We start from the raw sequence: 26,092 nt of genomic DNA, 5'->3' as shown, positions 1-26,092 counted from the left end.
GCCTCTCGACATAGGGGGTAAGACCTGGTTCCTCCTTGTTTGTTCAAGTACCAGACCACCGACATGTTGTCTGTCTGAATCGCAATCGTACCCAAAGGAAGAGTCCTAAAAGTACTGCAATGCCAAAGGTACTCCTCTCATCTCCAGGACACTGATATGCAGATGTGTCTCTTGATCAGTCCATGTGCCTTGGGCAGTCTTTCCCTGAAAATGCCCCACCCTATCAGGGAAGTGTCCATGGTCACTGTGGCACTGGAGAGGGTAGCACAAATGGGCATCCTATCATGACATGAAGTGAAATCAACCACCACTGAAGGTCCTTCTTGCAAGGATTTGTGATCATTATGGCGCGATTCATGGGGAGCTCTTGGTAAGACCATTGAGTGAACAATAGCCATTGAAGTATTTGCATGTGTATACAAGCAAGTGGTATGGCTAGAATTGCTGCTGCCATCATGCCTAATACTTTCAGAACTTCTGATGCTGGTGCTTTGTCCTTTGATATCAGGATGCTGACATGTTGACAAAGAAGATAAACTCTTTCTATTGGAAGCCTTAGAGTGGTGGTGGTGTCCAATTCTGCCCCTATAAAAACGATATGGTGCGATGGTGACAAGGCAGATGTTTCTGAGTTGATTGTAATGCCCAGATGATTGCAGAGTGACAGAGTGGATTCCTTGGCCTGAATGAGTTGATGCCTGGTGGTGGTGGTAATGAGCCAATCGTCTAGGTACAGAAACACTTGGAATCCTAGACGCCTCAGGTGATCCGTAACCACAACCATGCATTTGGTGAACACTCTGGGGGCTGTAGTGAGACCAAAGGGCAGGGCCCGAAACTGGTAATGACTGGCTCCCAGCCAGAAGCCCAGGTGATCCCTGGATGGCCTGGCCATTTTTATGTAGTAGTACGCATCCCTGAGATGTAAAGAGCACATCCAATTGTCTTTCCCTAAGAAGGGAAGTATAGACCGAAGCATGACCATCCAAAACTTCTCTTTCTTTACGTAGTGGTTCAGTCTGCTGAGGTCCAATACGGGTCTCCAGTCCCCCGTTTTCTTTGGAACCAAAAAGAATCTTGAGTAAGTTCTGGATCCTGTTTGGTCTGCTGGGACTGGTTGGATGACTCTTTCTTAGCAACATTTGGACCTCCATTGTTGCCTGTTCCCTGTAACTGGTTCGAACGTCCAGGATTTTTCTTATGATTGGAGGGGGTGTAGCGAATGGAATGAAGTACCCTCGGGAAATGATACTTTGTACCCAGCTGTCTTGTGTTACACTGAGCCAGGCGTCTGGGTACAAAGATAAGTGACACCCGACTACCTCCTGAGCAGGACAGTCGGGCCTCCTCTCAGGAGCGCTGGTAGGGTGTCCCACAGAAGTTATCTCTGTCACCTTGGTGTTGCGGAACCCCTCTGCCACGAGAGCTGTGTCTTCCATTATTACCCCCTCCTCCACCCCTGGAAGGAGGGGTTCAACACGTGCCCTGAAAGGCTCCTTAGGCTTTTCAGAACCACATTTGTCCTCCCCTTTGACCTTTAGGGTATGGTCGGTTAGGGGTGGAAAAATGGACCCCGACGGCAGAGTCTTTCCGTCCTGTTCACACCTGGTTAAGGTTTCCCTCACTTTAGGACCGAAAAGGGATGAGCCATCAAAGGGAGTGTTCACAAAGGAATTCTTGAAAGGCTCCGCGAAGGAACACAAGTGCAACCAGGAATGTCTCCTAAAAGCAATTCCTGTACCCGCTGTCTTACTTGTTCCATCAACTGCATAAAATATGAGGCGCATGGATGAGTTGATGATAGAATTTAGGGTCACAAGCTGGGCAGTAATGTTGTCGGAAGCTGCCGCAGCTACTGTACCAAGAAAAGCTTCTCCCAACTCCCTAAGGAGATCTCTTTGCAACCTAGTAAAATGGGTTAAGTAGTTCAGTGGAGAGCAAAGGTCGCTGAACTAAACATGCACTTCCCATATCTATCCATAATCCTGGAGTCTCTATTAGGAGGATGGATAGACGAGGAAGTCTCAGACACTTCCCTCTTGGTGGCCGCTGCCGCCACCACCATGGCATCAACCGGAACACCTTTAGTTAAAAATGTTTTGTCAAGTGGGGCTGAAATAAATTTATTAGTCCTCCTAGGGACAGGCTCCATAGTATCCGGAGACTCCCACGCCCTTCGTGAGACCAGCTGCATCAGCTCATCAAAGGGCGGCGTCACCCAAGAGATGGAGGGCTGAGACCCGAAAGCCTTTAGGAAACCTGACTCATCCTCAGTAGGGCTTTTGGACTGCCAGTCACCCCTCTGCCTAAGGATCACAAGTATCTCAGCGAATGAGATATCCTCAGAAAGGGACCATGGGGACCCTTCTGACTCATCTAAGTCAGTAGCTGATGTGAGAGACTCCTGTGAGGAGTCTAGGTGTTTCCTCTTGTACAATCTCTTCCAGGGAACCTCATCAGTGGGGGCCTCTGGTGAGATCTCAGAAGAGCAGGGGCCACCCATTGCGGCTTCCTGAGGCTCTGGGTCTCTACACTTCATCAGTACGTGTGAGACAGCAGACACCGGCACTTTTGGGGAGGAGGGCAGACCCGAGGTCGAGGATGTCCTAGGAGACAGGACTCTCCTCATGGCATTGAAAGCACCTCTGCTCCGATGTGAGGGAGCCGACAGACCTGAGGAAACTGTCAACACCCCCGGCACTGGGACAGTGGGCTCCGAGCCTGAGGTAGGAGCCGAGCTCATCTGAGCTGTGGCCCAGAGAGACAAAGTCAGAACCAGCAAGTCGTTTCGACTGTCCTCCCTGGACCCGACCAGAGAGTGACTGCTCCTAGAGTTTTCTATAGGCACCGAGGACATCAGAGTATACAGAGCCGAAAACATTGGAGTAGGCTTAGGCTCCAAGGGTTCCACTAGGTCTGCTTCCTCCAGCTCCGAAGGACTAGCATGGCTCGGAGGAGGAATAGTAATAGTTGGTGCAATGGTCTTCGGCTCCGAAGCCATTTGGGTCGAAGCCAATAACATTTTGGCTAATGCCGGTGCCGACAACAGCTTCTGTATCACACGATCCAAGTTCAGATTTGGCAGGCTGATAGATGATCGAGAAGATAGTACCGAAGGTGGTACCGACTGGAGAACAGGACTCTTCGGCACTTCGGAGACCGGTTCCAAGACTGGGGACTGGCTCTGAAAGGAAAAGCCTGTCGGCTTCAAGGGCAGTGGAGCCAAAGTCAATGACTTCTATGATTTTTTTTGAGTAGGATGACTTAGAAGACTTTAAAGACGTACTGCCACCCTGGTCACTCAAAGCTTCCTGAAATGAAAGCTTCAACAAGCCTCTATCAATCAGTTTCCTCTTCCTTTCCTGCAGGACCGTAGAGGAGAAGGAATGACAAATGGCACAACTGTCTTGCAAATGAGGCGCCCCTAGACAATAGACACAATTGACGTGGCTGTCTGTAACTGACATTTTCTGGCCACACTTAGAGCACTTTTTGAACCTAGATTTGGGGTGCTTATCTTGATCCGCCATAATAAAGTTAGAAAATATATACTGCTACCACACAAAAAACAGTAAATTTTCACATAAGAGAAAAAAATAGCAGGTAAGCCTCAATAAAAACAGGCTAAACATACACACACAAAATATGTGATCTCACACAAAGCAGACTATGCCAACAAAGATAGCTACTGAGAAACAACAATCTTATCTAAATAAGTAGAGCACATGTAAATTTAGACAGTAATAAGCAATTAAGCCTTATCTAAATACAAAAGGCTAGACAGACCACAAAATCTAAATACTACAACTATCTAAGAAAAGTGACAAAGGTCACTAAATATCACAGCAAGCTGAAAAAAAGCAAAAGCAATAAGCTTATCTATATAGACTAAGGTTTACTGTACGTAGCCTTACATAAAAAAAGGAAGGCTAGACTGAGCACACCTATAAGAACTACAACTAACAAGGCCTAAAAGTGGCCAACTAGAAATATATGAAAAACAGTAAATGGGAAGGGAACAGCACTGTAAAAGCTATAAGAGCTTTATAACCAAACCTAACTAAGTATACCAACTAGCAAAAACTTTTATAGGAATTTTAATGAAAAAATTTTTCTTATCTGGCCCGAGCTAATTCAGAACCTCCGATCTGTTACAGCGGCAAACTAGATCTGGGGTAATTCACAGGGGCATCATGGGATAGGGACTGGGCCTCGAGCTATTTGAAGACCTCAAGCTTTGCAATTGGCCGTATCAGAGCCGAGGGATCAGCTCTGAACCCATCAGTAAAGAATGAACGGTGAGATTGAACAACTTCACATCATATGTCTATTTGTGTTACTCTAGAGTTGTCTTGGTCTATAAACATGCGGGGTTCCCCTGCAGAACCACTTGCTGCTTGGTATCTATCCTTACTCCTTTTGATGTATATGATTCACAACACACCAATATCTGCCTGGGACTTCATATCTCACATCTCTCCAGCTGCCACAAACTTCTATGCAACTGTTCCAGTTTGTGCTTGGCTTCAGCCACTTACATCTAAAATGACAACAGCCTATTGACTTAAGTTAGACTGTCTCTACCATCCAACATTTCAGGGAAGTCTCCTAACTGCAAGTTTTTCTGTGAGCCCTACATCAGTGGTCAACCAGATCTAATACTGACATATCCATGTTGACTTCAGAAGCTGCTGCTAGTTTTGATTTCAGTGTCTTATTTTCCTCATTACGGAACTGAGTAATATCAAAATGTCCTCTAATTACACTGCCAATCTTCTGCTACTTCCTGGTGTTCCCAGCCATGTATTCTTCAAAAAACTCTTATTTTCATAGGCTGGTACTAGGCTATCAGGCCTAGGGTCTATACAAGCCTGGCCATAATTCCCTGGCTATTTCTTCCCACAGTATTTACTTCTCTGGACCCCTGTCTAGCAGGGCGACTGACGTGATCCCCGGGGTGAATTTCCTATCTCCCATCCAATCATCATGGCTCCTTTTGAAGAGGGCCAAAGAGGCGCTCTGCTTGACATGTATGGACAGTCTATTCCAGAGTCTGGAGAATCTCTGGGTCAGGAACCTATCCCTCCAGCATGTTTTGTTCATTGTGATGACAAGGTTTAGACCTCTGGAGCATGTCTCTCTGAGGGATTGGGATTTCTTTAAGTGTAGCATGTCCAACAGCTCTGAGTATGACATGGCCTTGTATGTTAAGAAGAGATTGCCTCTGAGTAGACTATATGCGACAGAGTATAAGTTGAGTTTTTTTTTATTTTTTTTTAGACTGTCAGCATAGGGCATCTGCTTTAGCCCTGTGATTTTTTTAGTGAGGTATTTCTGCGGCCCTTCCAGTTGTTGCAGATGTCTTGAGAGGTACATACCAAATGCGGCGTTGTATTCTATAATGGATCTAATGAGTACAGTGGGACAAAGACCTCCTTTTTTCTGGATGAAAAGCCCTTAGTGATGAGGTGTGCCACATAGAAGGATTTCCTGACTGTTGTGGCGATGTGGTTATCGAAGGTGAGACCACTGTAAACCTGTGCCCCTAAGTCTCTTATCACACTTTCGGTGTTTAGTGTACTGCCACCTATGTGGTAATTCACGGGTACATGTTTTTTCCCCAAAGGGGATAACTATACATTTCTTGGCACTGTGCTCGAGACCATGGCTCTGGCACCATGCATCTGTTTCTGTAAGGCCCTTTTATAGAATACCCACATCATCTGGGGATTCAATAAAGGCTCCCAGTTTGCAGTCATCTGTGAACTTTGTTAGCCAGAGTCCCTTAGTGTTGGCCTGTACTTCAGAGAAGTAGATGCCAAACAAGAGCGGTCCCAGGACTGAACCCTGAGGTACTCCACTTGTAATTTGTCTGGAGCTGGATTTGGAGTCGGCTACTTTTACAGTGTGGGTTCTGTCAGTAAGCCCGTTGGCAACCCATCGAGTGATGTAGGGATTAATGCCCAGCTTAGTAAGTTTATCGATGATTCCAGAGGGAGGGATGGTGTCGAAGGCCTTGTCCAGGTCCAGATAGGCTGTGTGGACCACCTTACCCTTGTCCATGGCTCTGGAGACTGATTCTAAGAAGTCAATCAGGTTCAGGAGACAAGATCGGCCCTTCACGAACCCAAAGTGCGTGAGGTTCAGTGTTTGAAGGTTGCCAATGTCTCTGTTTATACGTTCCATGATAATACGTTCCATGGTCTTGCAGTTCAGGCTAGTCAGACTGATGGAGCAGCAGTTCCCAGGTCCAAGGTGGATCCCCCCTTGTGGAGTGGGATAAGTGTAACTGTGCACCACTCAGTGGGCATGATGCCTGACGTGAGGCTATGATTAAATAGGACACTTAGGTGAGGTGCCAGTTCATTTTGTAGTTCATGTAGTACACAGCCAGGGATGTTGTCTGGTCCCATGGATGCTGTACTCTTAGCTTTGGAGAGTGCATTTTTTACCTCAGTGGCCATTATTGAAATTTGGCAAAATTTCAGTATTGAGATGGGCCCTTTAGGGGGTGAAGGGGGTGAGGTTTGCACTGAATCGATCTGCCAGGATATTGGCAATATCCCTGGGATCTGTATATTTAATGCCATTCTGTTGTAGCTCAGAGCATATCTGAGCATTGCCATTTAAATTCTTGACATAGCTATAGAATGCCTTGTGGTTGTCTTTGGAATCTTTGGCAATTTTATTTTCGTAACTAGCTTTGGAGGATTTTATGAGGCATCTCAGTTTCTTACTGAGGCTGGTAAGGGAGTTTTTTGCATCCTTGGATTTTCCTCTTTTCTGCAACAGTTTCTTCCTTTTGTTGTAAAGTTTGTTTATGGCAAGGAACCACCAGATTGGCTTCCTTTTTTTTGGAGGAGAGTGTCTTGGTTCTACTGGGGATGGCACGATTCATGCACAAGTGGATGTGCTCGTACAGTGCCTTAGTGTATGACTCAGCAGTTGAACTTTCAGTTCCTGTCTGCGTGGGTGTCAAGACGTTTGTCACTTCTGACTTCAGTAACATGAAGTTGGCTTTGGAGAAGTTTTTTATGGAGGTTTCCTTACTGAAGGGTGGGGGTGGGATGTGGATGTCAAGGTTGATTAGCTTATGGTCAGACTTGACCAACGAGGGGGTGACCACAGGTGTGGAGCATCAATTTCCCATGTTGGTAATAACCAGGTCTAGTATACTGAAGCCTCTGGTGGGACTAATGATTAGTTAATTCAGGGCATTTGAATTTATGAATTCCAAGAACCGTTGGGCAAAGGTGTTGGTAAACGAGCAGTTTTCCCAGTTAATGGCAGGGTAGTTGAAATCACCCAGTATTAGGGTGTTTGGTTGTATCTTAATATTTTCCAGTATGTTTAGAAAGGTGTAGTGAGAATCTTGGGGCATGGTGGGGGATCTGTAGCAAGCTACAATTTGGATTGCAGTCTTACCTAGTGTTAGTTGCACCTGGAGATTTTCAGACGCATTGTGTTGAGCAACTAGCCTGGTATTGTGAATATCCTTGGTGAATATGGACAATCCTCCACCTTTAGTGTTTCAGTCCTGGTTTGGTGGCCAAAAAGTGTAGTAAGAGTTGTAGCCTGGTATTGCAGGGGTGCTCTCTGGAGCCTTGAACCAGGTCTCAGTTAATGCACAGTTACCGATGTTCTCCATTTTTAGGAGTGCCTTGAGAGAGGGCATTTTGAGGTATACACTTCTAGCATTGAGTAGCATTACCTTCAGATTTTGTATGCTTGTACGTGTTACGGTGGTGGTTTTGTCCTTTGAACTTTGCCTAAAAAAGGCACTAGAGGGGTGGCAAGAGCCTTAGCCAGTAACCTGAATCCCAGGGGCGACAGGTGCAGACCATATCTGGCAAAGCATCGTGGTCTGTCGATCATGTCGTCCAGGCAGACAGATACTGGATCACCTTTGAATGACATCAGAAGCTTAGCCAATTGTTGAAGTCAATCATTTTGTCCTTATACTGTGATATAATTCTGGGCGAAGGCAGGATGCTACTCAGGGCTAGGGTCATACCTGCCTGGGCCACATGATCCGAGAGCTCTTCCATGTCTCTTTTTCATGTAGTCCAGAGAGGTTCGTCTCAAGTTATTCACTCCAACATGGATAATGACAGAGTCATATTTTTACTTGTTGTGGAGTGACTTGAGTGCATGCGTTATGTGGCAGATCCTGGCACCCGACAGGCAGCTGACTGTAATATTCTTGTTCAGCTTGGTGAGTGGGATATCAGTGTGCCTGACTATAGAGTCACCTATGACTAAAGCGTTAGGTATGTTGTCTTGCCTTAGGGGCTGTTGTTGGGTGGCACACTGGTGTTGTGAGCTATGTGACACTTTGTTTGTGATTGGTGTTTGTTTGCATTTCAGCTTTGGAGGTCCTTGTTGCTTGGGCAGGGTCATTATTTCTGGAAAAAAACAAAAAAAAAAAACAAATGTATTCAATAGAACCTCTGGTTCCATGACTTCACTTATTAATCCTGTTAATTATAACAGAGTATATGCGGGACCAGGGGATCACATATTGTGCTGTCCTTACTAAAAACATTTAAGAGATGGCACAAGAATAAATTGTAATGCTCTATAAACTATAAAGCAACTAATTTATGTCAAAATAAGCTAACATCAATCTGTTTCACCTAAATAAATGACCTGGCTTGTGAAGCAGTACTATCCACAATGTGCTCAGGACATAGTCATACCAGAAGTCTCAATATAGGCAGTTTTTCAGCTAAATTAATAATTCTTTCCAGAAAACACAATATATCAACATATTTATGAAAGCTTCAATAACTGTCAGAATGATAACAAAAAAAACGCAAAGTAATGTTTAGTTATTTGTTTTTATTTTATATAGTGAACCAATCTAACACTACAACGTTAGGACAGTTTTCCAGAACCTGTACAGCAGCCAAAATATAGTTCCAACTTACCTGACATTGACCGAACTCTAGTACGCGAACCCCTGCAAGTCTGTTGGCCAGTCTGAGATTCTAGTTTAGCTGGGGCTTCCTTTGTTTGTCGGACTTGTAGAGATGGATCTGATCTAAATGAGGGAAGAATGTTGTTTAACTTCACTGAAGCCTTTTATGGTTAATTTATCCTACTGCAACTAGTTACTAAACCTTTCAACCAAATTTAGAAACAGAATGTTGTCACCTGCAATATTCGTGAGCACAAGCTTCACTAAAACTATCTTTCAAAGATAAAGTAAAAACCTGTCATATGGAGGATGTCAATTGTTACATGTTAAGAGGTGTAACTCAATATTAAAAGTATTAGGCCCTGACAAACTCATGATCAGAGTTCAATCCATGCCTCATGCACTGGAAAGGATAAAGACAGGAGGGAAGAGACCCTGCCTACTTGCTTCTCTAAGTGTGGTGAACAAGTCCATGGAGCACTTCCCATAGTAAAATCCTCAGCAGAGATCACAGACCAAATAGGAGTGTCTTCTTTATACAGCAGGGGCTTCTGAAGTGTTATGTCACACACAGAAGCAGGAAATATGCCCTTGCTAATGCCTACTGTGCAATAAGCCTTGTAGCATGCTACCAGGCAGTCACAGAAAACCACCATCGAAAATTAAGACAATACTACTAACATTTGACCTTCACCCCTTGAAAGAACAAATGTGTCCTAAGTGTTTTGTCTCTCAGAGAAACAAATGAGTTAGTTTTGCACAGAAAAGGGAAAAGCTTGACAGCCACAGAGTAGCAAAAACATTTTATAAACATACTACTCTCAGAATCTAAACTGAAAAAAGCTGACAAAAATACCCCCCCCCCCCCCAAAAAAAAATAAGAACTTTAGATTCCAAAGAAAAAACAAAACATATCCTAGCAAGGGGCTCTGTCTCTCACAAAACCTATGATTAAACCACTTTCCAAGAATGCTTATAAAAAAAAAAAAAAATCAACTGTATTGTTTTAAAAAATATGTTGCGAGACTGAATTATTTATACTAAACAGAAAATCACATATATGTGTAAGATTACCAAACACTTTTCTATTTTTTTAAGCTCACACTGTTAACATTCACACCAAAAGCATCCTTGTTTAGCTGGCTTTTCTCACTCTTAATACTCATGATCATTTCAAACAGACTGCCTTGAAACTGCTGACCTTGTTTTTGAATATTTTGCTTTCTGTATAAAAATGTCTACATCGCCAAAACAGTCTGACACAATGTTACTTGCACAATTTCATCTAAAACAACTTAATACTATCGTCCCTCTCTCAAAGACAAAAGATGGCTACATCTTGAAGTTAAATAGAATCATTTTACATAATTTATGGAACAAGCGGTAAACTAAGGAATGAAAATATGACTATTACAGAAAAATGTATGTTCATTTTAGACCCAAAGTCACAATGCTATACATAATTCTTCTTCTTTCGGCTTTTCTTGGTTAGGGGTCGTCACAGTGGATCACCTGTCCGCTCATGACTGACAGTGGAGTTTTACAGTGTTGAGTTGCCAGCCCGGCGCCCAACCTTCCACAGAAGACACACACATGCACACACTTACACCCAGGGCCAATTTAGTGTGTCCAATCCACCTACAACATGTCTTTGGGATGTGGGAGGAAATCGGAGCACCCAGAGGAAACCCACGTGACCACAGGGAGGGCATGCAGACTCCGCACAGAAGGCACCCCAGGCGAGGATCGAACCAGAGAACCTCCTGCTGTGAGGCGGCAATGCTAACCGCTGCACCACTACGGCCGCCCTTACACTATACATAATACACTTGACATATTCCATATTTATTACTCTGAAGAAAACTGAGAGTCACAATTTTGTTTCTAATTCACTGTTTTCCAAATGTTGTAGACTGACTATTTCAATATTGCCATTCTGGCCTGAATTTCACTTTATCTACACATAATATTTTGGCACGGTTCTGAAATAACATTACACATTTTTTTCTGGCCAAGACACCTTGATGGTCAGTTTTATACTGATGACTGCACAATGACTTAGTAATTACAGGAAATGTACAGCAGAATATCAAATAGGTTCATAGGTTGGTACTAGGCTATCGGCCCTAGGACCTATACAAGCCTAGCCATAATTCCCTGGAAATTTCTTCCCACAATATTTACTTCTCTGGACCCCTGTCTACCTGACTGACATGATCCCCGGGGTGAATTTTCTATCTCCCATCCAATCAAGGTTCCTTTGGAGAGGGCCAAGGAGGCGATCTGCTTGACATGTATGGGTAGTCTATTTCAGAGTATGGGGAGTCTCTGGTTCAGGAACCTATCCCTCCAGCATGTTTTGTTCATTGTGATGACAAAGTTTAGATCCCTGGAGCATGTGGCTCTGAGGGATTGGGATTTCTTTAAGTGGAGCATGTCCAACAGCTCAGGGTTTGACATGGCCTTGTATGTTAAGCAGAGATCGCCTCTGAGTAGACGATATGCCACAGAGTATAGCTGGAGTTTTTTTTTTTTTAAGACGGTCAGCATATGGCATCTGCTTTAGGCCTGTGATTCTTTTAGTGAGGTATTTCTGTGGCCTTTCCAGTTGTTGGAGATGTCTTGTGTGGTACATACCAAACAGGGTATTATACTCTATAATGGGTCTAATGAGGGATGAGTACAGTGGGACAATGACCTCCTTTTTCTGGATGAAAAGCCCTTAGTGATGAGGTGTGCCACACAGAAGGATTTCCTGACTGTTGTGGCGATGTGGTTATCGAAAGTGAGACCACTGTCCACCTGTGTCCTTAAGTCTCTCATCACACTTTCGATGTTTAGTGTACTGCCACCTATGTGGTAATTCATGGGTACATGATTTTTCCAAAGGGGATAACTATACACTTCTTGGCATTAAGCTTGAGCCCATGGCTCTGGCACCAGGCATCTGTTTCTGTAAGGCCCTTTTGTTGAATATCCACATCATTTGGGGATTCAGTAATGGCTCCCAGTTTGCAGTCATCTGTGAACTTTGCTAGCCAGAATCCCTTAGTGTTGGCCTGTACATCAGAGAAGTAGATGCCAAACAAGAGTGGTCCCAGGACTGAACCCTGAGGTACTCCACTTGCCACTTGTCTGGAGCTGGATTTGGAGTCGGCTACTTTTACAGTCTGGGTTCCGTCAGTAAGCAACCCATCGAGTGACATAGGGATTTATGCCCAGCTTAGTAAGTTTATCTATGATTCCAGAATGGGGGATGGTGTCGAAGGCCTTGGCAAGGTCCTGATAGGCTGGGTGGACCACCTTACCCTCATCCACAGCTCTGGAGACTGATTCGAAGAAGTCAATCAGATTCAGGAGACAAGATCGGCCCTTCACAAACCCAAACTGGGTGGGGTCCAGTGTTTGAAGGTTGCCAATGTCTTTGTTTATAAGTTCCATGATAATGTGTTCCATGCCCTTGCAGATCAGGCTTGTTCAGACCGATGAGACGGTAGTTCCCAGGATCAAAGGCGGATCCCCCCTTGCGGAGTGGGATAACTGTAGCTGTGCACCACTCAGTGGGCACGAAGCCTGAGGTGAGGCTATGATTAAATATGACACTTAGGTGAGGTGCCAGTTCATTTTGTAGTTCATGTAGTACGCAGCCTAGGATGTCATCTGGTCCCATGGATGCTGTATTCCTAGCTTTGGAGAGTGTGGTTTCTACCTATGTGGCCGTGACTACCGGAATTTGGCTATCTTTTAGTATTGAGATGGGCCCTTTAGGGAGTGAGAGGGTGGTGAAGTTGGCACTAAATCGATCTGCCAAGATGTGCATGTCTGCATCAACAGATAAAACATGCAAACATTGCTGCAACATTTAAAATGGCAAAGCTTCACTTTTTCACAGAAAAGAGCTTTATTTTTGGTTCTCCTTTTAAAGTAAAACCCTAATGGCAAGATTTAGACATATACTACATTTGGTCTGAAAATGTTGCCTGTATTATGCCTGCTAAAGCAACCAAATAGCTATATACACCTAATGGTGGCAGACAGCAAAACCAGACCATATATTTGTAACAACTCAAAATGTTTTTTAAAAATTTCTCAGAAAATGTACATAGGCCCATCTGTATCTTTATTCAAGGTATTTCTCTAACTGCACAGAAATCTAAACTGGGGGATCCTAAATCCAGTGATAACTTGCTTAAGAAGAAGGAAAGAAAAAAATAGGATTTTTATTTCTGAAGAACTCTATAAAGATATATTCAATAAGGCTCCCTATTGTAATGTCGACACTCAAAATGCAGAGCGCTGACAAGCCGAAAAAAACAAAAAGACCAAAACACAAGAGAATAACAAATTTTGATAATCTCTCTTCTCCTTTAAACTTTTTATTTTGGGGGGAGCAAGCCCCCCAAACTTACATATACCTACTCGGAGATCACCATACCAAGGACAAAAGGGAATATTCCAGAAATCACATCTCATACTTGGTATGCAAGTCCATTCTTTTGTCCATTTAATCTCCATATTTAAGGACTCGTTGTAGCAGGTCTTGACATTTAAAAACGGTTACCATTCAGGACATGTTATGAACACTGCAGTCTTAGCAGTCATCTACACATCTCTAGAGGCAAAAGAGTATAGTGAAGCATATCTCACTACAACAGTGAGATGCCAAAGACCACATTTAAGTTACCTTTTGAGAATTTTTTTAAATTTTCAACTATATAGCCAGCTCTAAAATGATAAAAATGTATCTAATGCCTTGTCATTGCTACCTTCAGGACTCCAAAGTAGTTCAGGGATGAATCCGACTTTAACAAAAAGTCACCTTCACACCACAGAGTTCTGGTGATGCCAAATCTGTAATCATAAAAATGCTGCTTTGTATGGTGAAAATTTAGCACTGATACAACACAGTAAATAAATATTTTGGACATGTGCCCTACTGGAAACAAATATAGTGCATCATACTAGATGATGACTATAAAATGCGTGCAAACTCTGTATTTAGTACCCACAAGTAAACTGTCATAGATCTGCCACTGCTTGAGAATTCTGAACAAAACTATGGCCAGCTAAAAAATGCATGCAAGACTGCAATTCTAACCATGGGAATTTTAATGCAGTACTAAACCATAGCACACTAGGAAAAACAGATTTTTTTTACATACACAGACACATATATATATATATATATATATATATATATATGTGTGTGTGTGTGTGTGTGTGTGTGTGTGTGTAATATGTATGTATATATTTAAGCATCTTTACAGAAATCACACAACCTAGGAACACGATACAGTTCAAATATAACAGACAAAATTAGATTTTTTTGTACATATTATACCAATATGATTTTTTTTTTGTCTTAAGAGTTATTCAGTTTAACACTGCATATGTTTTTCTAGTCCTGCCTTCCCTGAAATATCACTCCTCCTGAACATTATTTTGTATTTACTGTCCCAAGAGATGCCATTTATTTCTGTGCAGTTTACTCCTTCCCTTTTCCAAAGATCCCATCTACAGTTATTTTATCTAATTTACAACATTCAACAATTCCTTTAGTTTGTGATTTTCATTTCTTAATAATTGCTTTTTGGGGGCAGGCAACAACATTACATTTAATGTGTCAAGGCAACTCAAGTATCTATACTCCAGCTCAAAGAATTATTTCCTTATTAAAATAATTTGCTCAGCCAGTATTTCTTAAAGAACCCTGGAAGGAATTTCTAAAATCTATTAACTGGTTACTCTCCAACTACTGCTATCTGTGGAAAATGTATCTGAAGTCTACTTGTGGTATAAAAATGCCCATGCAAACATCCTAAAACTTCTAGACCGTGTCACATGTTTAGAAGCCATATAGACACCCTCCCATTGTTTCACTGTATACTGCCTTTCCATTCTTATATCCCATTCTTGTCTGACCTGTGATGATCAATTCTTCCAGTAATTATGTATTATTTGATGTACCATATTAATTCTTTTTTTTTTTTTTAACTGGGGTTTCTGCTCCAGATTCATTATAAACTCATCCAAAGTTGGTCTTTCATTTAACACTCCCCTGTCACTTTCTCTATGCCTATACTGTTATGAGCCCTTGGAAGGGCAGACAGTCTGCAATCTGCAGTTCAAACTTCTGCATGGTCTAATCCCACTTGCTGTGACTTTTTCTCCGTAGTCATTTGCTCCCAAATATCTTGGTTCTGTTCCTAATTTTCTCCAACAAATTCCACCTTCATGTTGTTTATAGGTAAGTATTATGCTAGCTGCCCTTGTGGGCCATTTAAGCCTAGGCAATTTCCCTTTTTTGTACTCAAATTAACCTATCCATTTGGTTAGAGATTGGCCTTGCCTATCTCACTGTTAATTATATATTACCCATAATGAGAGAAACTGGGATCATAACATAGATATTTGAGAGGGGATATAACATTTAGGAGCTGCCTGTATCCGTTAGTAGTAGAGGGGGCAGTCGTGGGGTACATTTTCTGTCTTCCATTCACAAATACAAGTTGTGCATGAAAAGGGACAGGTATGTGTCTGGGGAATCTGCTGCTCCAGAGCAGCGTTATCCTCTGCGAGACACACTTGTCCCTCTAAACCGTTCTACTGATTTTGCAGAAGAGGTTTAGATATCTAGACTGAGTATTTCTTTTTTTTTTTCCCATAATAAATTTTTATTGATATATATTTTCAAAATACAATAAAATCACACATATAATTCACTACTATTACTGTCAAAACTATATACAATATCTACATGAAATGCTTCCATATAAAAATCGTCATTATTCCAAAAAAGAAGACACCAGGGAAGAAAAACAAAGCCAAAACATTTGTAGAAGTACTTTGCGTCCATACATATCATACATGTTTTCAAAACATTGTTTCCTCCACATATACATCCAAACTTTAATATATTCCTAATAACAGTATTATGCTAATATAATGCTAAAAACATTTTCCCATATTTTCGGGTTATTAATATTTTTGTTACTTTGCTTCAGGAGTAATTTATGTGCTAATATATGCTTTATAGCCACAAGCTTGACATTTTCCCATGATGTCTTGTCTGGTTCTAACCAATTTGTAGCTATATATAACTTCATCAGCAAAAAAATATTCATACATATTATAGTTTGTGACCTAGAGAGCTCTCTTGGAGGAACATGTAGAATCATAAATTCCCATGATAACGTTGAACTTTGATAACCCATCTTTTGTAGTTGTGTTCTAAGAGAGTTCCAAAGTTTATATATACACTTGCAGCTCCAGAACATATGAAGAAGATCCGCCGTTTGATTTGTGCAATATGGACAAGTTGGAGAATTCCTAGGATTAAATTTATGTAACCTAAGACGAGTATAATAAGCATTATTCCAAATCATCAACTGCGTATACATCAACTTTTGAAAAGAGACCGATTTTATTGTTAAATCAATTGCCTTTAATACCTGATTATCTGCTACTGTCATTTTGTTTACCCAATACCCTGACAACAGAATTTTATCCTGGAATTTTAAATCTTTAATTAATTTATTTGTTGTTGTTATAAATTTGACCTCCTGTTGGAGAGCCTGCCACAATTCAGAGCATTTACCCACAATTCCGACTACCGGTTTAAAGTTTTCAAAATGACTCAGAGCAAGTTCTCTGATTTGTCTCATGACAACCATATAACTCTTAGGAAGATTCAATTCCTGCCTAACTTGCGAAGCCGATAAATGAAATTTATTAAAAACATCAATCAGAGTCAAATTAACTATTAATGGGAATTTACTAAGATCAATCAACTGATTATTTAGTTTAAAATTGGGATTCCTATGGAAAGGCTGAAAAAAACATCATATATTGCAACAAGTCTACTGATTGGAATAAATTTTGCAAAGATGACACATATGTTTTTAAGTGGTCCATAATCCCATACTTTATCAAACTACTTTTATCCAAAAAGGGTAAAGCTTTAGGATTTATGTTCCGATCTAAAATATGCTTGTAATTCAAGACCACCCAAGTTGGTATCCACTTTGTGCTAATTACGATTCTTAAACACCTGTTGGCGTTCACAATTAAATAGTATACTTCAAAATTCGGTAACTCAAGTCCTCCTCTACTCTTCGGGGTCATTAATTTCTCATACGATATTCTAGTTTTCTTTGGCTCCCAAATACATTTAGCTAGATCTTTATGAATTTGTTTAAAAACTGTCTTTGTAATTGATACTTGAGCAGACCTAAAGATATACAACATTCGTGGTAATATATTCATTTTCACTATTGATACTTTTGCCAATACCGGTAATCTTAAATTCCTCCATCTGCTACAATCAGCTACTATTAGTTCCCATACTCGTTTAATATTATTACTATAAAAGTCCTTATTATCCGTAGAGAAGCTAATACCCAAATATTTGATATTTTCTTTACATGATATCTTCCCCACCAGGGACATTAATGAAAAAGGTTTAGGGGTTCTTAACAGGAAAATACTAGTTTTCTCCAAATTAATTTTGTAATTAGAGACTTCTGAAAATTCGTTTATAACATTTAATATCTTTTCACTATCAGAAACTGGGGTTGTAAAATAAATAATAAGATCATCAGCAAATGCCGACATTACTAATTTATTCCTATAAAGTATTGGTGCATTATGATACAAATTTTGCTTAATATATAAAAATAGAGGTTCTAAATAAAGGTTAAACAATAAGGGGGACAAAGGGCAACCCTGCCGTGTACCATTTTTAATCTGTAGTCTTTTAGAATAACTCCTATTAATATATAACGTAGTATACGGATTACTATATAATATTTGTAGTATCTGAATAAATTCCTGTGGCATATTGAAATAAGGCAACACATCAAACAAAAGTTTATATCCACTCTATCAAATGCTTTCTGAGCATCTATTATAAGGGCATAAATATTAGAGTTGTTTTGTTTAGCATACATCATCATATTATGTAGTGTAAGTGTGTTATCACTAGTTTGTCTAGTTGCCATAAATCCAGCCTGTTCCTTAGAAATTAAATGGATCATAATCTTTTTTAATCTACATGCTATAATGGTAGTTAGAATTTTCATATCCACATTTATTAATGCTACTGGCCTGTAATTATCCGGGCTTTGGGGGTCTGAATTAGCTTTATGTATAAAGATTGTTTTTGACGCATTAAGGTGGGGGTCACTAATTTTATTTCGGATTATGTAGTTAAATACATGAGACAATATTTTACCAAAACTATCAGCAAACTCTTTATAAAATTCAACTGTCAAACCATCAGGACCTGGTGACTTATGTACTTTCATATGTTGAATTACATATACTATTTCCTCTGAAGATATAGGTTTAATTAGATCACCTTGCAGACTCTCTTCTAATTTTGGAAAATTAATTTTTTGCAAGAATCTTTTATTCTGTCTATGTAAAGACCTATCAATTTGACCCTCATAAACCTTGGTATAGATTTTTTCGAAAATATCAATAATATCCTCAGTTTTAGAATACACTGTGTCATTGCATTGTATTTCCGAAATATGTACAGTTGTTTTTGATTGATTTATAATCCTTGCCAATGCTTTTGACGGTATTTGAACATTATTGGCATATTTCACCTATGCTCCTGAAGTGTTACTCTACTATTATGCAGCAAGAACAGATCCCTTTGACATTTCAACATTTCCTTCTCTGTTTGAGCATTAAAATTGTGAATCAGTTCTTTCTCGAGTAGCTTCACTTTTGTTGCTAATTTTTGAATATCAATGTTTTGCCTTTTCTTATAATATGAGGCTTTTTGCAAAAGAAATCCTCTAATTTGAGATTTAGCTGCTGCCCATTCAATATCAGGAGTATGTTCCTGAAGCTTCATCCTATCTGTTAAACCTTTCAGATATTTTACAATTCCATCTATTATATCCTTTTTATTTAACAGATTTGGATTAAGTGACCAATTGTAACCTCTATGCATTCTTGTATCTTTTAAATCTTTAGAAAACCTTAACGAAATTTTTGAGTGATCCGATAGATATCAAGTATGTATAACCACTACTGGTTCCAAATTAATTAATTTTTTGGATATCAAGAAAAAATCTATCCTAGACCACATTTTGTGGCATGGTGAATAGAAGGTATACTTAATTGCATTATTAATATTATGTGCATAACAAAAGGGGTCATATAATTGAAAATCTTCCTTGAAGTCATTTAATGCTATCCCGGCCTGCTTATTAAATGCTCTTTGTGGACAAGACCTATCCAACTTTGGATTTTGATAGGTATATTCCAATCCCCACCCACAATAAAATAATAACCATCATACTGTGTTAAGATTGGATATAATGATGTTATGAAACTTTGTTGGTCATTACATGGTGCATATATATTCAAAAGTAAAAGAGGTTTATCAAACGCATTATCCGATAAAATAGCATAACACCATTGCCCATTTTGATCCACTTTAGAGTCTAAAATCTTGTCTTTGTATTGAGTTTTAACAATTATAGCTACTCTCCAGCACTGTTTGCCTTACCTTCTGATGCCACTACTGCTCTAATCCAGTTATTTTTCCTAATATTATCCCACTGATCATTTAACAAGTGTGTTTCTTGTAAAAATGCAAACAGTGCTTTGTCCTGTAGCAATATGTGTAGTAACAGCTTCCTCTTCTTCAAGTTCTGGAGCCCTTTAACGTTCCATGAGTTTAATTCCCACATTGACAGGTCTAATTATCCAATAATAGTATAAAAGGGAAATTATCCAATGGATATGTATTAACTGCATACTAAACATAATCTGGAAGCATTTCCTACATCCCGTCCCCAGCCAGTGCCTACCCACTTTACCCCTGGACCAGGACTTACATAGGTCTGGTATGTGAAAAAACATGAACAAGGTTAAAAACACAAACATATTTAAAAGCTTCATGTAATAAAACTTAAAACATTTCCTAAACTTACAACCTATATATTCTAACTTAGCTACTACAAAGTCTAAACTAAACATTCCCTAACAAACACTGCTATTGCTCTACAGCTTATGTTCCAACTATTAAGCAAATCTCTATTGTAAGGTAGTATTACCATTTAAAGAAAAAAAAATTTAATATATTAACTAGCTACTTATACCTACCCCAAATACCTCTTTTGTTACAATCATTACTTATATACCACTTTTACTGAGAGAGAGAAAGAAAGAAAAAAGAAAACAAAAAAAAAACAGACAGAAAAAAATAAATGCATCCCACATTATAATTCTGTACCATACACAGTGCCTGCAACTACCAATTATCAAAGTTTTGCAATTGCATGCTTTAGTTCCTAACTATACTGACATTAGTTGTCTGATTAACACCACCCAATAGCCACTATTTACCTACTTATATTCATATATATAGTGCTATACCTTGCACCCACTGCAGATATTGTAAAAATATAGTTTGGTTCAAAACTATAAGCATAAGGAAAAAGAAACAGGAAAAACAGATGTTATTATATGCTTCACGTACATATTCTAATGTTATTTACTTGTTAAAAAAACATTAACACATTATGTCAGTTCTTTTCAGCTTCTCAAACCAGGAAACCATCAGTAATACTCGCGACGGGGGACCGCTTTCGCAGCCGGACCACAGGAAGTGTTACATCGAAATCCACACTCTCAGCTGCATTCAAGAGATTTCCTGTTTACCACTCGACTAAAAAAGTTCGTAGAGGTCATAAAAGTTCGGAAAACAGCCAGCAGACCCTTGGATTATCGCAAACAAACAGTTTTATTGCTTTTACAGAGGCCTAAACGACTTAAGCAGGGAACAAAGGATTACCTAAGCCTCGAAGTATAGTAGATACTGGATCTGACCTCAGGAGCATGCCAGTCTCAACGGAAGTTTCTTTCAGCCTTCTGATGCAGGTAAAACTTTAAAAACCTTCAGAAACACTCCCTTTGCCTCATTTTTAGTAGAAACAGAGTATTTAATCCCATCCACCATAAATGTAAGCACATTAGGATATTTCATCTGGAATTTAATTTGCTTGTCAATCAGAAATTTACAGTATGCAGATAAAGACTGCCTAGCTTGCCTTACTTGCAGTGGTAAATCCTGAGCCAGAGATATTTTATTATTTTTCCACATAACAAAGCCACCATTCTTTTTGCAGTAAAAAGTATTTTGCTAACATCTTGAAAGTTCAATATCTTAGCATATACAGGTCTAGGCATATTAGAAGCTTGTACCTCTCTCAGTGCTCTGTGTGCCCTTTCGATAACAATTTGTTTCACTCCATCAGCATCATTTAACAAAACTTCAAGTATTTGTGTTATAGTTGGTATTAGCTCTGCATACTGAATATTTTCAGGGATCCCTCTAATAATAATATTATTTCTCCTAGACCTCGCTTCCAAATCAGTAAGTTTGCTTTGCATGGCTTGTAACTCCACATCATGTACCTTTGTTTTCTTCTCCAGCAAGTCTATTTTGTCCTCGGTTTCTGAAATTCTAGCCTCTGTTTTGTCCATTCTCTGCAGCAACTGATCACATGAAACTCCAAAAGTTTGTATTTGAGTAGTCAGGTCCTTTAAAGCTTCTTGTATAGGCAATAAAGCATGTTTGATATCGTCCATGTTCAGTGGCTGATCAGTTTTAGATCTAGTCTTTGGTTTCTGTTGTTCCTGCTGTCTAGTAATTCTTTGTTTTTTCGCACTCCCATCCTTTACTGGTGACTGTAATTCCGACAGCTTTGTTTTGGTAGTAGTTGTTTCCATGCTTTTTCTTTCTTGTGCCATTTTCCTTTCCCCAAGCTGACAGGTAAAATGAAGTATGCAGACAGTCCTTTGTTTATTTCTCTCTTCAGAGCTAGCTAATCACTTGGAATCCTGATAGATAAAGACTTTTTTTTCCACTTTTTTTCCTGGTTATAGATTAAGTGTAGATGTATCTTTTTTGACTTTAATTTGATGTTCAAACCTCTTGGTATCGACTCAGGTTACAGATTTTTCTTAGGTTTATTAAGGAGCTGCAGGTCAGCAATGTTTACAGAATGGCAGCCATCTTTGAATCAGACTAGACTGAGTATTTCTGATGTTACTTGACTTGCTGATGTGCAGTAAAGCCTCAAGTATTTGGTTAGAGAATGCCTTTTATGCTAGATATAGGTCACCTCTTAGCAGTCTGTGATATATATACTGACAGGGCTTTGAGTCTGGCCATGCAGGGCATGTCGTTTAGATCTGTTATGACCATACTTAGAGTGATTGAATGATTGCACACAGTTTGCAGATGTCGGCAAACCTGGTGAGCCACAAGCCATCCTTTATCACCTGAATTTCTGACAAATAGATTCCAAACAGTAGGAGGCACAGCAGGAGGCACAGCACAGGCCCTTGTGGAACACCACTGGTAACAGGTCTGTTGGCTGGTAGAGGTGGAATTCCCAACTATGACTGGATGCATTCTGTTGGTGAGCCAGTTGACTAACTCATCCAATGACATATGGGTTAATCCCCAGTTGGGTGAGTTTCTCAATGACATCCGAGTGTGGGGATTGTGTCAAAGCCCTTGGCCAAGTCCAGATAGGCAGTATGTACGGATATGCCTTCATCCAGGGCTTTGGTGACACTCCTGAAGAATTCCACTAGGTTTAACAGGCATGATCTACCCTTAACAAAGCCAAACTGGGTCAGGTCAAGAGTTTGAATGTCACCAATGTCCTTGTTAAGGTCCAAGAAAATTCTCTCCATGACCTTACAGACAAAGCTGGCCAAGCTATAGGTCTACAGTTCCCTGAGTCAGTTGAGGGCCCTCTCTGTGCAAGGGGATTATGGTTGCTATTTTCCACTCTGCCAGGACAAAGTCAGTACTTAGACTGTGGTTGAAGAGAGTACCCAGTGGTTCCACTAACTCTTGCTTTACACCATTTATTAAGTAGCCTGGGATATTATCCAGTCCCATAGAGGCTGTGTTTTTGGCCTTGGGAGTCCGGTTATGACCCGTTCTTTCAAAACACCAGGTAGAGAACTGGTGAAATATATGCTTTGGGGTATGATTGCTTGAGACAGGGGTGTGAAATTTATCCCAAACCTAACAGGTTGGCGAGGTCCTCAGGTTCAGTATGACTGGTACCATACACTATGAATTTGGTGCAAAGATGGCCTTCCCTTTTACATTACAGACAACTAAAGAATGCTTTGTGATCATCCTTAGCTATGGATGCTAATTAAGCTTCATAATTTGCTTTACAGGACTTTACAAGACATCTAATTTGCTTGTTCAAGCTATGGAGGATGTTGTTCTGCTGATATGTTTTCCTCTAATTTATGGACATCAGTTTCTTTCTCTTATTGTAGAATCTATTTATGCTAGATGTCCACCAGGGTGGCTTGTTTTCTCATGAGCAAGTTTTGATTTATTCTGGTAGGGTCTATATTACATGATCGAAGTTTCAAAACTTCAAATCTGATATGGTCGACACCATATCATTGAAGTCTTGAAACACTGAAAATGTAATAAAACAAAACAACCTACAAAAACAAACCATTTAAATGCTCTAAGCAGGGGGGCAAGCCCCCCTGCACACCCTCCACTACTTAAATATACCAACTCCGAGCACTACAGTGCAGAAAAGGGAAATCTTCCTTTTCTACGCTATATGGAGATCTCCGTTAAAAGATTAGAAGTTTCAAGACTTCGATCATATGGTACCGACCATATCAGATTCGAAGTTTTGAAACTTCGATCTTCTGATATAGACCCTTCTGGTATGGCTAAGTCTATACACTTGCAAAGTTGTGTATACAGGTCATTTGTGTACACCTCCGTATAGGAGTCTTTTACTGTCATTGATGGCCAAAGGTTTGACACTATTTATGCCATCGCTTAGGAGGCTGCAGTCTTCTTTAGAGAAATTTTTCAACCTTTTGGATCCTGGGGGGCCAGGGGTCATGCACACAATTGTTACACTGAACGCAAGTGATTTATATTCAGATCTTACCAGGCAGGGTGTCACACATGGGGTGGTGCAGCACTCTACCATGTTGGTGAGTACTCGGGTCAAGGAAATGCCAGCTCCTTGGGAGGGTGTGGATTAACTGTTCTACAGGATTTGTGTTTATAAAGTGCAGGAACCTTAGGGCGAGCATGTTTGATCTCATATGTATCCCAATCAATGGAAGGATAATTAAAGTGACCCATGCCTGGTGTGTTTGGCTGTATTACAAGGGATTCAATTAGGTCCAGGAAGGCACTGTGTAGTTTTCATGATTCATACTGGTGGATTTGTAGCTAATAATGACGTGGAGGGGGTCTTTTTTACAGTTAGCTGGACTTGAGTAACTCTTAGGGAGTTGTACTGCTTAACCAGTCTTGTGGTGTATTTGTCTTTTATGAAGCTGGATACACCTCCTCCCCTCCTTTGTTTCTTTCATGTTCATTTTGTGGCCTGAATGTGTGGAAGGCATTATAGCCTTTCATGGCCGGAGTACTCTCTGTGGCCCTAAACCACGTCTCTGTGACTGCACTAACATCGACATTTTCCCAAGTAAGTAGTGCCTCCATTGAGTATAGTTTCTGATTTACACTCCTAGCATTAAGGACCATAAGCCTGAGTTTGCCTTTTGAGGATATTTTTGCAACAGGAATTTTGGTCTTACGACATTGCCTAAAAAAGGCAGTATGGGGGATGCAAGTACCTTGGCTAGTAACCAAAAGGCAATAGTTGACAGATGAAGATCATCCCTGGCAAAGCAGCATGGTCTTTTGACGATATCACAGGATGAGAAATACTAGATCCTCAGGGACTGACACCAGCAGCTAAGCCAATTGTTGAAGGCAATAATTCTTTTTGGATTGAGGCATCATCGTTGGTGAAGGTAGAATGTTGCTTAGGGCTACGGACATACCTGTCGGGGACACGCAATCTGAGAGCTAAGTCATCTCTCTTCATATAGTCCAGTGAGGTACGTCTCAAGTCATTTACTCTAACATTGAGTACAACAGAGGTGTAACTGTGCTTGTTGTTGACGGACCTGAGAGCGTGCATGACTTTGCGGATCCTGGCACCTGAAAGGCAGCCAGCTGTGATTTTCTACTTGTACAACCTGGTGAGGGGGACATCTGTGTGTCGCATTATGGATCTGCCTATGACCGAGACTCTGCTTTTCAGGTGTTTTGCCTTAAGGTCTTAATGGGAGACATGCATACCTCTCACCCTGGAAACAACAAAAATCTGGACAAAGGCCCATGAAAAATAGGTACAAATCTGAATGCTGATTAACATAACAGTTGCATAAATAATTAGGTAACCCCACACATTCCAATGGAATTATGGGATACTAGCTTTCAAACACAAACTGGAGAACAGACAACCAAAATATGGCCCCAGGAGCCCAGATACTCTAACAGCAGCAGCTTAAATCTCACACCTGCCAGTGTACATTAAATCATTTTCCATAAATATTTTGTTGGCTCTAATTTTAATACTTTAACCTTTTTCCACATTTTTGTCAGGTGCAGCCATTTTTACCAGTATGGCTGCATCCTTATTAATATAGGTCTTGGCTGCTTTCTCGTGACCAGGTTTGGAATATACACAAAATAAAGAAATTCTGATGTGCAATACCAGTGTTTAATTGTTTATTTGTACTTTCATAAAATTAATGCAGTCTATTCCTTCCACACTAACTATTAGGACAGCTGCACCTTTAAATTCTGTTTCCACAAAAAAAGTCAAAATAGAGGACACTATGAAACTTTTCTGGTGGAAGACTCACTAAAGTACCTTTTCACTAGTACCCGCAGGGATTGTCAGACATCTGCAAGGTGCAACCTGTGGACTTATCCCAGGGAAATGTAAACCAAAGAGTATTTACAAAGACAGGTTTAGCATGGCATAGATCCTAGCAGGTAAATAAACTGATGGATATGCTCATAAAACATCACTTTATTTAATGACTAATGTGGTGACAAACATCTCTTCTACTGCTTCTAGATAGAACCCAACCAACTAAACTGCAGGGCATATCTTGGACATTACAGATCAAAACAAGGAGGCTCTGTTATTACAAATATTTTAAATCTACATACAGATGTAGGTCAGTACACATTACGGAACCTGGATTGCTAGCTTGATGATGTCCAAACACATGCTACTTTCTGACAGCAATATTCATTCCAAGTCTCACAACATC

General features: G+C 40.3%; 1 protein-coding gene across 5 annotated transcripts in view; it reads right to left on the bottom strand.

Annotated features, from left to right (window-relative positions):
- Window positions 1-26,092, bottom strand: part of TSC2 (TSC complex subunit 2) — a 3,048,576-nt gene that overhangs the window by 981,692 nt on the left and 2,040,792 nt on the right. For all 5 annotated transcript variants that reach the window (XM_044089186.1, XM_044089187.1, XM_044089190.1 and 2 more), the window contains one exon: window positions 8,931-9,043. In XM_044089186.1, the coding sequence (XP_043945121.1) occupies window positions 8,931-9,043 (113 nt within the window). The remainder of the gene's footprint in view (window positions 1-8,930; window positions 9,044-26,092) is intronic.

Source organism: Protopterus annectens, chromosome 12.part0 (assembly GCF_019279795.1).
Source record: "Protopterus annectens isolate FY-2018-M chromosome 12.part0, PAN1.0, whole genome shotgun sequence".
NCBI lineage: Eukaryota > Metazoa > Chordata > Ceratodontiformes > Protopteridae > Protopterus > Protopterus annectens.
Note: the sequence above shows the minus strand (reverse complement) of the source record. Positions and strands in the feature narration are given on the sequence as shown.